The sequence below is a fragment of the Zophobas morio genome, unplaced genomic scaffold, assembly GCF_036711695.1.
Source record: "Zophobas morio isolate AGI-343-1 ecotype UQ-CSIRO unplaced genomic scaffold, CSIRO_AGI_Zmor_V1 ptg000024l, whole genome shotgun sequence".
In the NCBI taxonomy this organism is placed as follows: domain Eukaryota; kingdom Metazoa; phylum Arthropoda; class Insecta; order Coleoptera; family Tenebrionidae; genus Zophobas; species Zophobas morio.
Window position 1 is genome coordinate 12,874,560 of NW_026972129.1, and position 16,351 is coordinate 12,890,910.

Here is a 16,351-nt window from a genome sequence, read left to right on the forward strand (position 1 = left end):
TCTTACATGCGTGGGAAGTGCTCCAAACAGTTGCGTTCAATGCCTCTTCTGCATTTTCCCCATTCATTGAAGTGGTGTGTGTTTACAACAATTCGTATTTATAGTCTTTGTAACGATAGATCAGTTACTCTGAGGGACAATTTTGGAGTCGCAGAGAAAGTCGAGTTCAGTAGACTAAATCACTTAAATGTAAAAACTATATTATATTGCAACTGAATAGTGAAGAAAGTCTCTTAATCATTACACTACACTACTTTACCTTGACGCCAGCTTTTACACTTTTTCTTTCATTTCAGAATTCTCAAGTGAGTAACGGAAACGACATTCGCCGATTATCATGTAGTAGCATCGCTAGTAGTAGAAGAACGTCGATTTGTTCAAGCCGAATTTCCGAAATTCCAGTCGAAAATATCGTCCAACAGTCAAAAGTCAATACGCTGCAATGGCAACTAAAGGAGGTAAATACTGTCTGATCGGAAAAAAAAATTGGAAATACTGATTTTTTCCGCAGGTTGAGAAAAGTCGGGAAATGTATAAAGCGGTAATGAAGCAAGTCGTAACCTTCTTGGAGAGGGCACATCGCAGTTTAGAATTGCTAGGAAATAGACTAAATGCCAAGCCGACCGTTCCACGTTCGAAAAGTGAACATCAAATTGTCGCAGGCGACAATGGTGTGGACACTCTTAGCAACACAGACGACTTTACGATGTTTCGAGATTTCACTTGGTAAGTTACTAGCCGAAGAATTCAGTGCAAAAGTGAACCATGTTTATAATTAGCATGTTTTGAGTTAATTATAATACTTACCTACTTACGTATTGTTGGAACAGAGAGTACTCAAATATCATATAATAGACCAAATGTATGTATTGTTTTAAAGTTTAACCAACATTTTAAAAAATCGAAGTTATTAAAAAACAACTTGAAATGGTTCGCAGCGTAATTTTATTGCAGCTTTTGATCGAATTAATCGTTATTTCGATTTTGTGTGTTCAATAGACATAACGGCACTTATTTCGAACCGAATTACCTTAATTTTTGAGATTTTTTATATTCATCCAGTTTTTGAAAAAAATTTTTACCAGAATTTTTTGAAATTATTTTGTAACTATGCAGTATTGGAAAAAGATTGGGAATCATTGGAAACTGATTTCTTCTTCGTCTTCGCATGTGCTGTATTTGTGATGGTTCTTCTCCAAAATAGCCTGGAATTACTTGTGTTGATTTAAAGTAAAATTAAATAAAATAAATTTTACTATTTTACTCATGCGTTTATATCTGTTCGTCGATATAAAATCACACTTTTAACATAGGTAATTTATACACCCACGTACAGTACAACTACATTTTCTACAATACACCATAAATTAATGCTAATATGATTACAAAACTATCGTATAGATGGTTAAATGCTAACCAAAATTTGGTTAATCATCGCCACCAACAATGTGGCGTCATTTCAATGAATGGTATTCTAAAATCATTTGAATGTTACAGAAAAATATACTCATGATATAGTTGTAGTGTACGAATCCGTTTCAACTTTTTCGCTAAACGTTCAAATTTTCGCAGAAACATTTGCAAGGTATAATAACGTTTCATTCCCAACACCGATGGCGACCCTGCGACACTGCGATTGTGTGTTCGATACAGAACTTGGCCGTTTTTTTTTTTTCTTGCATTGGTATAACGCTATGACTACTTTTCTTTTGTGCTGTGACTCGAATGATCCGTGTTGATGATGTCATCACAAATTTTTTATTGGTCAAATTAAGAACGAGTCACTCCATTTTCTCGAAAATGTGAAACATGCACACGTCTTCATATATTAATGATAAAATAAGAATTATAATATTCAGAAATTTTTTTTCGATTGTGTTTTAACTAATAATTTTAGTCCTGTTTTGAGAGGACAAACTCATTCAAATGAAACTAATTTCTAATATTGTCTATTCTGACATTCTTTTGGTGTATATAAACATAAATAAACACTTGAGCTTCAGATTGTTAAAAACGTAGTGCTGGAGGACAAGGGGTGTTTTTTATGCCTCTGGTTTTTACTTTATAAACGAAAATCGGAAAATCAAATTTTATATATATTTTTTAAAGAGCTGGATTTGTCGGATTATACTTATAGCCTTCGACCAATTTTTTATTGACTGAACATCCATTTACTATGTAGAATTTTGAAATGACGTCATTACATTATTGAGGATGCTTAGACAAAATTTGGTTAGCGTTTTACCATCTGAATGATATTCCTAATATAAATACAAACTTTGGCAGCAATCAGCCCAGTACATTTGGAGATACCCGTCTAATAAAAGTCCGTCCGGCAGACAGACGGAAAGGGGAGACCTATTTCTTCGTAGTCTAGGGGTCATGAAAAGTCGAGAAAACGTAAAAGTCCCTTACGCTCGGGAAGTACAAATTACCACATCATAATTTCAAAAATAAAATGTGGTTGTAGAGCGTAAGAATAGACAAATTAGAGCACGTGAGAAATTATAGGGTGTTAAATTAAAAGAAAAAATAAGTTATATGTTGTCCTTGAGGAGTGTTAACAGATTTCTTGCTATGCCATTTTAAATATAAAATGTACATAACTTACTCAATATAACAGCGCGACATTTTTTTAGAAAATAGTTTGCCATTATCAATCTTTTTAAAGTTTGGGTGAAATTTTCATCACGTATTTTTAAAATTCAATATCTCAATTTTCGTAAGAACAGAACAATTTGTATAGCTGAAAATAAAGTTATTTTATTGTGTAAACAGTCACAACTTTTTTCTATTTCCTATATTTTTATTTCCACCCTATATGCACTTTTAACTGTAAAAACTCGTAGAATATCGACACACACATAAAAAAAACATGGACATATTGTGCTTGTTCAGAAATGGATTTCCAATTTTATTTAATTAAAAATTAAAACTTTGGTTAGTAAAACATTAAATAAAAGACACAAATCCCCGCTCAAACCGTTCTATATTTACAGTTTTGGCAAATATTATTGAGTCAAGGGTCACATTTTGATTAATGCTAAGCCTTAATTTTCCCGCTTCCACCCTTCTTTAAAACACTTCAGAATTCTTAAATGTTATTCACGCATACAATATGTATAAACTTTTTTTTATAAATAACTTCGTGTGACAAACATTATTTTCTTAATTTAAATTACTAATTAATTCTTCCTACATGTTTTAATACTTGTACTAATGCACATAAGACAGGAATTGTACCTTTTCTCCCCTTGTGAACAAAAAGTCATAATCACACTAGTAAGGAAATACACCTTATCTTCTCTACATCTTTTCTACAAACCCATTTCTGTAACAAAATTTATTTCTAAAATTGTAAAGTTGCTTTTAAGGATTATGTTATCTGTAAAGTATTAGCTTTGACCAAAAATAGAAAGAGCAAAGAATGACCTCCAAAAATAAGCGAACACCAAATTGGGCGAAAAGTGACCGTCAAATGAAATATCAAAATTAACATATCGGTAGGTAGTTTTCAAGTTACGTGATTTAACAGGGATTTTTTCTTTCTTAAAAAAAAAGTAGTATTTGCTTAAAAAATTAGAAAATTAGTAAAATTAACTCGTTATTTTCAATTTACATTTTCTAATCTGAACATCTGCAATTTTCATCCTGCTCAGTCAGTAAGTAAACATGAGTGTGTTTCTATGAGTAAACGACACTTTTTTTAATAAAGGAATTCTCATTATATTTGTTATCAAATCCCTTGCCTTTAGATTTAGAAACGTTGCGTTCTGTTGCGTGTCTTCTGATTCACATCTTTGTTTTATCTAGTTACTGATTTATGCACATATTTCCTATTGTTTTTAGACTCAAAAACTAGTTGTGAGCTTTAACAAGACCACCTGATAAGATTGATAAGAAGTTGATCTACTTTTAAATTAATTATGCTCTGTGGTTCTTAACTTTCATTTTTTTCTTCACTTCTTGGCGCCTTCTTGCAAATGTTTTGATTTTTAAGCCAACTGTATACCAGTCTTTTACAATTTTGCACACATTCCTCATCATTGCAGTAACAACATTTTATTTTGTTTTGTAGGAGACGTCCAAAGAAACAAGAGCTACCTCCAGACGAAATCCCCCCCGAGAAACTATCCCAAGAAGCGTTCCGGCTCCTCCGAACTGCTCAATCTTTGTTGAACACTCAAGAGCCTAAACTTGCTTCTGTCGATGATGCACCCGACGATCTCGAGTTCCTTGCGCAACTAGCTAAAGAGTTTCCTCAAATTCCCGAAGTCAAACCCCAAAGGGCAACATCGTTTTCCCTTAGCCCAAAGCTGCTTACTCCGGAAAAGGAAACTAGAATCTCGACTGCCTTCAACAGGAAATTGTCGCTGCAACTGAATGAAACCAGAAAAACCACGTACAAATATAGTCACATTCAGAGGGCGTCACCTAGAGGCAGCGTAATCGAAGCTCCATTCATGTCGTCAACTATGAACGATTTTAAAGATCACCATGTAGGTTGCAGCGATAAAGTTAAATTTAAACCTGAATCGGAAAAATCAAATTCGCCGCCAGCTGGTAGTGTCAGCTCGGTTGAAGACGAAAGTGGATTTTCTTCAATGAATTCGTTTCAAGATGTTGGTTTACCTATAGTGGGGGATGAGGTTAATACCAAGAATGCTTTGCTGAGAAGTATGTTACATAATAATGTTGAACCTTTGAACGGTTTTGCGAGGAGTGTTGATAATTCGGTAAAGAATGGAAGTATTGAGAAAGATGTAAAGTTGTGGGAAAAACCTGATAACGTCTCGCATAAGAGGTGGAGTTCAACGCCTGTAAATTGTTCCAGTACTAAACAATCCGTGAATGTATTGTGGGTTTAGTTTTGTCCACAAAATTAACATTTGCCATTTATGTATATTTATTTTGATAAGTAAAACGAATGTGATAAATTTGTAAATCTTTATTCGTATTTATTTACTGTTAAGCGTCACTTGATATAAATTTTTGCAATAATGTACGTATGAAATTAGTGTGCTTTCGAATTTTTGAATAATGGGGTATATTTTTAACTAATAAAATAGGTATCCTATGTAAGAAAACTTTAAATAAATTGTTGTAATATTGATGGGTTTTTAATTTCTTCAAAGATCGTATCAGTCGCTACATTATAATAATATATAGATGCTCATTAAGATAAAGTGTAATCCATCATATGCTTCCGGATATTATTTAAAATATTACAAAGGTAAAAAACAAAGTCGCTTGATCTTTACATTCATATCATATAAAACTAATAAAGAAAGAGTATTTCGATTTACATTAATTTAAATAAAAAATTTGCACTCATAAGTTGTAATTGCCATACTATTAATGTTTTTGGAAACTCATTTTTCAGATAGTAATATAGTGTACAAGTTTCTAAGTAATGACAATATTATGAATTCTTTAAAAGTTATCTTTGTGATTGTTTTTTTGGCATGTTTTTCTTCTAGGCACTGCACCCAGAACAGATTTCATGTAACTAAATCAATTGCATTGGTTCTCGTTTCTCTTAAACTGAAAAAAGTTGGGCTTTTGAGATCACAATTTTTTTTCAGGGGCTTTATTTTATATAATTCATTATAACATCAATGAAAAAACGTAAAAAAAAATCAGAACTGTGTTTGGCAGAAATAAAACAGTAAACACTGGAATTATAAAAAATTGTCATAACGGTGAGTGAGTTCTCTAATTTATCGAACCAGTTAAATTTTTAATTAAAATAAATGAGACATTAACTGAGAGAAATAATAATGTAATGGCGAAAGTCCTAACAGTTGTTCCAAATTCTCGAAATATGAAGCAAATTTTACAGTTGGTTTAATTAAGATATAAATTTAAGACTATAATACAGGTAAATTAGGAAACTATACCAATGCAGCTTTCTGGTGATGACTGAACATTTTTTGCTGAACCTAAATTTAAGGTTATAAAAAGAAATAAAATATACAATAAGAAAACCCCAAAATGGCGTCATTGTATCGTTATCGTTGTTATATACATAAATAGGTACCTCATATGTCTTAATTACTTGTATACTACTCTACAGGCATTCTGGAACCTGTGTTTGAACACACTTAACTTCACATTTCCAGTTAAATTATTGTTTGTTATTTTGACTTCGCAACCAGTCATAATAGGAGTTTCAATTCTTTGCCGTTGAATGAAATAAATATTTTGTTTGTAAATAAGATGACAAGAAAGAAGGCACAGTTTATTTTTTGAAACAAAAGGTTTTCTTAATTTAATACCGACGTGCAAATAAACCATGCATTTTAAAGAACAAGACAGAAAATCAGAGAATGTCACTTAAGAAAATCTGTTGTGCTTTTTCTCAAAACTTTTTACGAATATACCTGATTTGATATATTATTTTTTTCTAAATAAATATTGTCAATTTTTGTTGAAAATTTAAACATCTCTTTGACTTTATGCCTTATTTATTTCGACAAAATTTTAGCGTTCAAAGTCTGCTCCTTCAGGGTGGCACATTTTTTTTTTTTTAACGAAATGCATATAATAAACATTATGTAGAATATGTAATCTGTAATATTGGTGTTCATACATATGTGACTGACGTGTGTCAATGACGTGACTGTTTTTGGGGTTCTGTCTGGCTATATGAACAGAAACTGATATATTTCAAAAGAAAGTGGAGTGATTTCAGCGTTATTTAAAATGGTTTCGCGTTTCGTCAGCTACTTTAGCATTACCTAGACAAACCGTAAACTATTTAGTCTCACCGTTTTGTCTAACGTAGTTACGAACCGCGTCCACAAAGAAAATATTTTTTGTGTTTTCCGTGTTTTGGAGAATAAAGGTTTATTTGGTTATAAATGTTATTATACCCACTAACTTTACTAACTTTTCAAAAAAAAATTTGTTGTTAACGCTTTATTTACTTATTTGCAAAAGTTTATTTACATAAGGTGGGGTATCAAATTAAGTAGTAGATCCAATATGTTTCCCAGCACGGCGAGGAGCTCGACAGGCGAACTTTTCAAACTGGTTCCACTCATTTACTGCAAGGAAGTTTTCTCCCAGTTTGACAAACACATCCAGTGTTTGTGGTTGTTTTCTAGAAGAGCTTCTAGACCTCTCACGATTTTGGAAAGGATTCATATTTCACTTCTTCTCTATAGAGGCGGTCTGTTGTAAGGCTTCCAGAAGGAACAGAGGGAGGTAATGCAGGAGTAATTCAACTAGTACCCTAGTGGGAAAGCCCTTAAAAAACCCACTGAAAAATGAGGCGGTAAGTACCTAGATTAGAACCTGGGACCCAAATATTAGATTTCCTTGCCTGGAACCTCCAGAAAAAGAAAACCTGCAAAGGCCTTTTACCTGGCCTTTAATCGAATAAGATCAGGATGGTACTGAAGCTAAAATAAGATGTGAGAGAGGTTTGCGTCGAGTACTCATCACCTAATCTGTAGCGACACAAGCGGTTCGTTAGAGAGTCTGACGAAATGTAGCTAACAAAGCGGACCGGATTTTGATACAGTATTGATTTTTACAGAATCCAGAATTGTTAAAGTATGCGATCTAGCAGAAAGTTTTTTAAAAATGAACTTTTAGCATCCGCAGATGTATATATTATCCATCATATTTACTTTGTTAATAGGTAAAAACAAATTCACGAACAAACGGAATTTTTAAATTTGAACTGAATACTGGGAATAAATGTATAGTTGGGCTAAAGATCTAGTGCGGTTATAGTTTAATTGCTGCTCAATTTGTGATAATTTTTACAAGTTGGTCCAAACGGGCGTAGTAAATCCATTTATCTTCTCCTAACTCCTATTGTATGTAAGTCACACAGTTGTATCTTTCACTGAATTTTAACAGATCACTCATTAAAAACCAAGTACAATACAGACTTAATTAATTTTTTTACATTTATTTTTTGCTTGACGTTTGCTTAAACACCAATAAAATTATTAATAGGTATTACTAAAAATAATGAAGGCATTATATTTGAATTATTTGTAGTTTCTTTTTTAGGGGAGAAATGTAACTTAGTACAAAACAACCCCATGGGGCAGGCAATTGTTTAGGTCAGGTCAAATCATCGGCATGCGGTTACCCGCAGCGATGGGCCACGAATGACAATGTGCAAGTATTTTCGGGACAGTTTTATCTTCGGCTTGCCGTTAAGGCTGTAGTAATTCATGAATATCTGCGCCCTCTATGAACAAAAAAAGTAGTCAACAATTGTTCAGAGAACTTTGTTTTACTACAAGAAAATTCAAGTGAAATGATTTTTTTTTGTTGTGTAAGAAACTCCGAAACTACGAAATCCAAAAGCTAATGGCTAATGGAAAAAGAATAATGAAGGTATTACTTAAAATATAATTCAAAATAGGGAACAAAAATCTAGGTAGCTACCTAAGTATTAGGTATTTAGAATTTATAAAAATGTTGACAGTTCTATTTTTTTACAAAAACACACACTAGAAATAATCAATAAACTTCTAGTTGAAACGTTATAATTTATTATCGAAGTTATTTACTTTTCTCACAGGAAATTGTGACAGTTCTTACACAGTAGGTTCTTATACATACGGTTGGCTTCAATGAAACGGGAAAAGAAATTTGACCTAATGTCTTGTCTATTGACAATAGTATCTGTTATTTCCATAACTGCCACAACTAACATTTCTGACACATAATTAATAAAATTTGACTTGTTCTGACATTTAAGAGATATTAAAATTCTGTAAACACAATTGTTTTTAGTTGGAAGGAGTACAATGCAAATATGATATATATGGCATCGTCATTGTAACACAATCCTAGTTACATATTTTTAAATTAACACATCCATCGATTTGAAAACAAAGAGGCGTGGTTTGAAGATTCCTCTTTGGAAATATACTGAAACTTTAAACCTGTTAATACAAAAAAATGCTCTAAAAAATATTAAAACAGGAGTTTCCTTAACTCTAAAGTACAACAAATGCATGTTAAAGCGTATTTTTTTATTAAAAATGTATTCAGTAATTTTTAGTAAAGGTAGATACTCAGTTGCGTGAGGGAGGATATTTAAGAGGACAGCATGATGCGACCATTCTCTTGGCTCGTAACCAGCGTCTTGCATAATGTCGGATATTTATTGTTATTATTAATTAATAATAAAATTATTATTGATAAAATCTGATAAAAACCTGGTCCCCTGATAACAAAATTAGCAGTTGATAAAAAACTACAAACATATTAATTTGAATGTGTATCATGTAATACCATCAATGTTATCCCGCCCTAAAACTTAGAAAAGAAAACGTAGAAAAAAATGGTTATGCTATAGATCGAAAGTGAGATCTTCTGTATGGAAAGTGGAAACTCTTGGTGAGCTTTACAGCATATATTGATGCTGATATTATAGCACTACAGAGCAACTTGATTCGTAGAAACACCTTTATAAGACCATCTAAAAAAATAATTATACATATAGTACAATAGGTGTTTTGTAACCATTGGAATAATTTCGTGGAATAGCAAAGTTTTGATTTTTTTGCTAATACAGACAACCGACAGACGGAAACGAGGACAGTATTCTCTGTATAAGCTACGAACCGTCGAGAGAACATTAAATTTAAACGTTGTTCTTTCCCAGATGATGCTCTAAAAATAAGCATTGAAAATATTTTTTAAATTAGTGAAGATTGTCCATTGCATTACGATGGCATCTGACGTTGGTAAAAAACATCAGTATTAGAGAACGAATGTTGGTTTTATTAATATTAACTTCTCATAATTATGCAAAACTATCTTTATTAAACTATTGCTATAAAAAATGAAATGTTAATCAGAACTGAATACAGACTGTGTCAGTTATTTGTTATGTTACATAGATCGTTATTTTCGGATTTTTTATAGACTGGCTGCCTAGAATTATTGCGATAAACACCAAATATTAATATTTTGATTTGAAAATAATAATATTTGGTAATTAATAAATATTTATTGATTTCCACATCAATGTCTATCTTTGCAAAAGCATGTCTTCAATGTAGTTTGCTGCGTCTAGAAGTTGACTGAAAATTTACCAATTCCAAAGAAATGTGTTTATTCTTTACACTAGACCAGTCCTTAATGATATTCATATATACCGGATTTTTAGTTCTCCTAAATTTCATTTCTAACCCATTCAACAAACAATCCTGTCCGAGAATTATTAATTAGCAGTTCAGCAAGAAAATTTGCATCGCAATGGGATGTGTGTTTTGATAACGTTTGACGCAAACGTGTCTCGACAACGTTTTACATTTATTTGATACAAATGTAAACACTACACTTGGTGTTTGAGCTACCGTTTTTAGAATAAATAAGTACTTATTCAAGACTTGTTACATCCAAACCTCTTTTTGATTCCGTACTAATCTAATTTGTGTCATGAATTCTAAAGAGTTTGGAGTTATTTTCAATATGCTTTTGTTGATCTGAATGTGTATATGTATACCCACTATATTTTGCATAGACTTAAAGTATTAACAATCGAATCACATATGCACATCTTCGGGGTGGTAGAAATAAAAAAGCGCCAGGCGCTTTTTCTGAGTTTTTAAATAAAAATATTATTAAGTTCTAAGAAACGAAAAACCATTTTAAGAAGTTAACCTTCTGTGAATTGAAGCATTTTTAGTGAGTTTTAGTCAATTAAAGAAGGTAATTAAATTTCTGTAGGCACTCTAGGCTTTTCGTGATTTTTCTTTTTGTTGTTATCGCTTTGATTATGTTTGGTGTTTTCCACAAAGCCTGGCGATGAGGCGCAACTTTCTATAAAGAAGTTGGCCATTTCATTTCCTTCTAGAACAAATAATAATCTAAGAAAATCAAATTATCATCTTGTTATATGTGATTAGGTGTATTGTTGCTTGCCTAATTCCATTCCCGACTCCGGTTGCTGTTTATCAGCTGTCGGTAGGTGGGTTGCAGCAGTCCGGGCGCAAGCGCCGTCATCAGTAAAAATGTCAGATATGCTCGCAGGAACACGAAGATTGGTTATGTTGTAATGTATTACAGCATCGTTTAATTGCCGGCTATCATGTGTAATTTTCTATCAGCATTATCAGCATCGTTATCAACCTTGGACTGTAACCCGGAGCGGCGGTAGCAAGTCGACGCGCCAGAGTGCAGTAATGTCGCGTCGTGGAGCGAACTATTTTAGTACGAATTGATTGCGGTGGTCCGCTGGCCGAACCTCGTCTTATTTATGCAGTAAGTCCGCTTCTGGTGCGGTCGCCCTTTTTTATGGTATAGTGTCGAGTGGTGTCCCACCACTCAAAAGCCGCCAAAATTCCGCGCTCAATCTACAATTTCAGTGACAGTGACAGTGAGATGAGCTACAAGGACCGCAGCTCACCCAACTTACTGGAAAGCGGTCTCAAATCCTTCCTCGGACACCCCGGACACAACTATCCCCTAATTAACGGTGAGTGACGGCATGCCGCCGCGAGTGCGCGCTGCTTCTGCTGCCGGTTCCTGCGGGAAGTGCCGGAAGCGGCTCCTGCAGGACCTTGGCGGCTTCCGCGTTTTTACTTTTCATTGAAAAATCGGGCTTACAAGTGTGCTTTCGTAAACACGGCATCCGCCGATTATTTTCATTTCCTAAATATTGGCAGTCACATGTTTCTTTCGGCGGTGCGCATGCGTACGCCACCGCATTACTGGCGTTACTGTGGACAGAATCGGTCAAACGAAATGTTAATAAGTAGTACGAGCCGTCAAATTGACTTGTTCAAATAAATACCGCTAACGAGTTCTCTCGTGTTTGAACTATTTTAAAACTGAGCACATGAACACGTTATTTTTACTGTTCTTGACGTCCAAATTTTATCAACGGCCTTGTGGGATCCCTTCCTAAATTTTATGATTAATAATTGCACTTCATGATCATTGCACTTTATTCTCGGTGCAATAAAAAACATCCTTCCAGTTTATGGTTCAGCATTATTATTTTGGGTTCTGGATGGATTATCTATTTTCTCGTATGGATTTTAACAGATTCCTGTCTGTAGCATCTACACGAACAACATAAAAATAAATTAATTTAGAAAATGTATAAACCTAAAATTATACCTTTAGTCCGATTATGTATAATAGGTATACAAACTTTGACAACTTCAAAATCCTGTTGTTTTTATCTTCGTCGCTGTATCTATTGTCAGATTTTCCTATTTAGCTTGAAACTCAGATTTTTTTCTCTTTCTCCATTAACTTCTGTTTTCTTATATCTCGTTCTGCAGCACCGTGTTTGACTTGTAGATTTGCACTTTTTGATTTCTTAAATACCGCAATCACATGTTGTTTTTCGTGGTGCGCATGCGTATGGCATCGCATTACTGACATTACTATGGAAGGGATTGGTCAAATGAAATGTTAATAAGCAGCACGAGCCGTCAAACTGACTGATGAGTTTCATCTTGTTTGAACTATTTTAAAACTGAGTACATGAACACGTAATTTTTACGACTCTAGACGTTTAAAATTTATCAATGGTGTTGTAGGAATTCTTCCCAAATTTTAAAACCAAATAACGTATTTATTTCGATTGCACTTTATTTTCAGTACAGTAATTCCTTTCCGGACCTGTGTATTTATTCTTATTTCCCGAGCTTAGATTGTAATAGGATAATTTTGACAAATGTCTATTTTTTGTATACATTTGCTCTAAAAAATGTATAGATTAATAAACGTTTTTAAAGTTCAACGAATTTATACTTGAATATTCGTTCTGATGATTCTGACTTTCCACACCAGTTTTATTTTTATTGGCGTTCCCAAAAATATTTTAATTGTTAATCATTACTGAGGTTACGGTGGACAGATGCACTTTATTCTGGGTGCAATAAAAATGTCCTACCAGTTTATGGTTCGGTGGTTTTATTTTGGCTTCTTGATAGATTATTTATTTTGTCCCGTGAGTTTAAACAGATTCCTATATAACATCTACACAAACAACAAAATAAGAAAATGTATAAAATAAAATTATACCTACATTTTGTATATGTATTTCAATCCTTTTTATGCGTGCCTTGTATTTCCATTCATGAAATCCAAAATTTTTTAATTCATAAATCACTTTCTTTCTACGAACCCCTTTCTTGTATCTGTGTTAATCCGGTGCTTCATTTTACTGTACCTATTTCCTTCCGAAAACAAACTTGAGATCTCTCGCTTTTTATTCATAAATTTTAGTTATCTTCCTCTACGTTTGGTTCTGCAATACCATGTTGACTTGTGGATTTTTGCTTTATGGTTTCATATCATGTTATTTTCAATATTGCGCATGCGTACGGGATCGCGTTACTGTCATTACTGTGGAAGCGATTGGTCAAACGAAATGGTAATCAGTAGCATGAGCAGTCAAACGACTGCTTCAAATAAACACAACTGACGAATTCTCTCGTGTTCGAACTATTTTAAAACCGAGCACATGAACACGTAATTTTTACGACATACGACTGTTTAAATTTTATCAATGGCCTTGTGGGAACCGTTCCCAAATTTTGTGGTTATTAAGTGTATTTAATGTTAGGGCACTTTGTTTTCACTACATCCATTCCTTTGTACAGCTGTAAATTTATTTTTGGTTCTCGAATGCTGGCTAAGGGAAGTACTGTAATAGGGTAAATTTGCCAAATGTCTAATCTTATATTTTTTGACGTTTATTTTTAAAACATTATAAATTAATTGAGGCTTCTAAAGTTGAACGAATTTATACTTTGAACTCTGGTGCTCACAACAATTTCGACAGCACTTCATCGAACAAAAAACATTTAAGTATGTTCTTAAAATACACAGTTTGTTTATTACAAGAAACATTTAAATGTGAATAAACAATTTGCAAAATTAATGTCTTAATTGTTGATAATTACTGGCATTACTGTGGAAAAAACTGCGTAAATGAAAGAGTGGCGCTAATCGTCAAATTGACATGTTAAACGAAATAGCATTGACGTGTTCTCTCATGTTTGAACTATTTAAAACCGGGCAGATGAACATGTTATTTTTACTGTTCTTGACGTCCAAATTGTGTCAATGGCCTTGTCAGGTCCTTTCGTAATTTTTATGATTAATAATTCTGCTTCCAGATTTATAACATTTTTTTCTCAGTACACTTAAAAGTGCCCTGTGTTTGTCGTATTATTTCGATTGTCGAAATTATACTTTCTGTTGGTCATGAGGATATTTCAGATTTTGGCAAAATTTATTGTCTGCTTATTTCCCATTTTTGTAACGCGGTTGGGACATTAATTTGACTTTCAAAGTACGTGGAGAGGTATTTGACATTTACTAGTGAATGCATCAGATTATATTTGCCAAAAGATTCAACCTATTGTCTTCCTGTGTGCCATTAAAATGCTAATATAATATGGGGACACAGAACTCTGCAGGTAGTAATAAGTTTGTGTTATAATGTAAGCTACTATGTTAGCGTTTTGGCATTAATATTTAAAATTTGAACTGAAAAAATAAAGTTCATAACGAAAAATAACTGCCATTAAATGTTAATTGTATTTTTTATGTTTTCTTCCGTTTAGTTAAATGGTATTGTAGATTAATAATATCACTTTATAGATAGACAATGTTCTTCAAAATGTTCTTATTAATGTTTTGTTTTTAATTCTTACATACTAGAGTCGTGTGAGTGAAAAAGATAAAATAACTTTTTTGTCTGTTAGAAAAGATAGTGCTATTAAATGACATGGCAATTAAATAAATTTTCTGCGTTCTATAATTAAAGACAGTAATAAATATTTTCTTTATTAACACCGGCGATACAGATGTAAAAATAGCACAATATTGCCGAAATTTTATAAATAATTGGCACAAAACTATAATATTGTGTAGTAGAGATGTTAAATTAAGTCCAATGTTTATTTTAGGCCGTCGTAACAACAAATACGGCAGGTGCGCTTTAGACCACATACTCTGTCAACGCAAAGGTTACAGTAGTCTGAACTGAAACATAAAACACCTAAATTAAAGTGTGACAACTTTAGTTTTAGTTAATGAAAAAAAAAATGGGGATCAAAAGTTTCCTCAAACAAACAACGAATGTTTTTAGTACAACACGCGTCTGAGCATGGAACACAAGAAATATAAGCGACAGTAATAGTTGTTCTATTTTTTTAAATTTCACATTTTTATGCCAAAAGCATTTACTTCTATAAGAATAATAACAACGTCATGAACATATTTTTTACATTAAAAAAAGTGTGTGTGGGTGGGTCCTGAATGTTTTTGTAAACTACTAAAGGTAAAACACAAAACTTTCAAGTAAGCGCTTACCAACTTTATTTTTAAAACCAGTCACATAATCTATTTTATAAAATGATCATAAATCATTATATAAAACTACTCACTAACTATAAAGTAAAAAAAATGGAATTTAATTCATTTCTGTGGCACTAGATTAAATAAAAGTAACAATAATATCTGCAAAAACAATATTCTTGACATGACATATTAGAAACCGATTTATATTGGTACCTTAAAATGTCAAATTAAAGCTTCCCTGTTTGAGATAACCATAGCATAGTCTTAAATGACATCTACTTTTTTGTTTATTTATTACAACAAATCACACCAATAAAATTAGCATTTGAAAGCATTTGTTCTAATTTTTGAAGGAACTAATAGTAAAAAATAACAAAACATATTGTATTTAAGGTGTGCTAAATGTTTTCGATTTAAATATGGCGGCAGTAGCCATTTTGATGAAAAGTTCGTACCATTACTTGATGTACAGGTGTCCCAGATAATCTCTTTTTGTAAAAAAGTATAAAAAAAAGTATTCTAGTACTTTATTTCACTCAATTTCAAGTTTTTTTATGAACATTTTTTTTTATTGACTACAAATGAAATAAACACCTAAGTATTTTATATTATTGTAATCGCTGTTTAATGGTATACCAAAATCCGTTAAAAAATATATGTCTACACAAAACCCTATTCGTTCTCAAGATATATTTGTCCGTGGAGTTTTATCTGGGACACTCTGTATATGCATTTCGATTTTACGTTTATATTTTTGATTTTTGATTGTTTTACTATTGTTAAAATTTAAAAAATATGTTCAAGTTTTGAAGAGAAACCTGTAATCCTGTTGTGCTATTTTTCCTTCTATTTCTTTTTTGATAAGTATCTTCTGTATTTAGTTATTGCGATTTTTAACTTTTTTAAGAAATACACATATTGAAAGAAAGAAAACAAAAAGTAGAGTAAGATGCAATAACAAAATATAGGGTGTTCTATTTGAAGAGATATCGATATTTGCAAATTGTAACGGTTTAGAATTTAAACACAGTGTATTGAAGAC

At 32.5% G+C, this 16,351-nt stretch overlaps 2 protein-coding genes and 1 long non-coding RNA gene across 4 annotated transcripts in view; 2 read left to right on the plus strand and 1 right to left on the minus strand.

Annotated features, from left to right (window-relative positions):
- LOC135135049 (uncharacterized) overlaps positions 1–5,043 on the plus strand; it is a 50,786-nt gene extending 45,743 nt beyond the window's left edge. Inside the window, exons 2-4 of the mRNA XM_064063989.1 lie at positions 297–458; positions 512–726; positions 4,079–5,043. Of these exons, the coding sequence (XP_063920059.1) occupies positions 297–458; positions 512–726; positions 4,079–4,868 (1,167 nt within the window). The 3' untranslated portion in view covers positions 4,869–5,043. The remainder of the gene's footprint in view (positions 1–296; positions 459–511; positions 727–4,078) is intronic.
- A 5,216-nt stretch (positions 5,044–10,259) lies between these two features.
- On the minus strand, positions 10,260–12,367 carry LOC135135263 (uncharacterized). 2 transcript variants are annotated; one of them, XR_010281479.1, is made up of 3 exons: positions 12,106–12,356; positions 11,399–12,047; positions 10,260–11,336 (listed from the first exon to the last, which is right to left on the minus strand). It is a non-coding gene; the product is annotated as an uncharacterized LOC135135263 (long non-coding RNA). The 2 variants fall into 2 exon arrangements; XR_010281478.1 differs by having other exon boundaries at positions 10,260–12,047; positions 12,106–12,367.
- Positions 11,330–16,351, plus strand: part of LOC135135261 (hepatic leukemia factor) — a 124,902-nt gene continuing 119,880 nt past the window's right edge. The window contains exon 1 of the mRNA XM_064064290.1: positions 11,330–11,458. Coding sequence (XP_063920360.1) covers positions 11,365–11,458 — 94 coding nt within the window. The 5' untranslated portion in view covers positions 11,330–11,364. The remainder of the gene's footprint in view (positions 11,459–16,351) is intronic.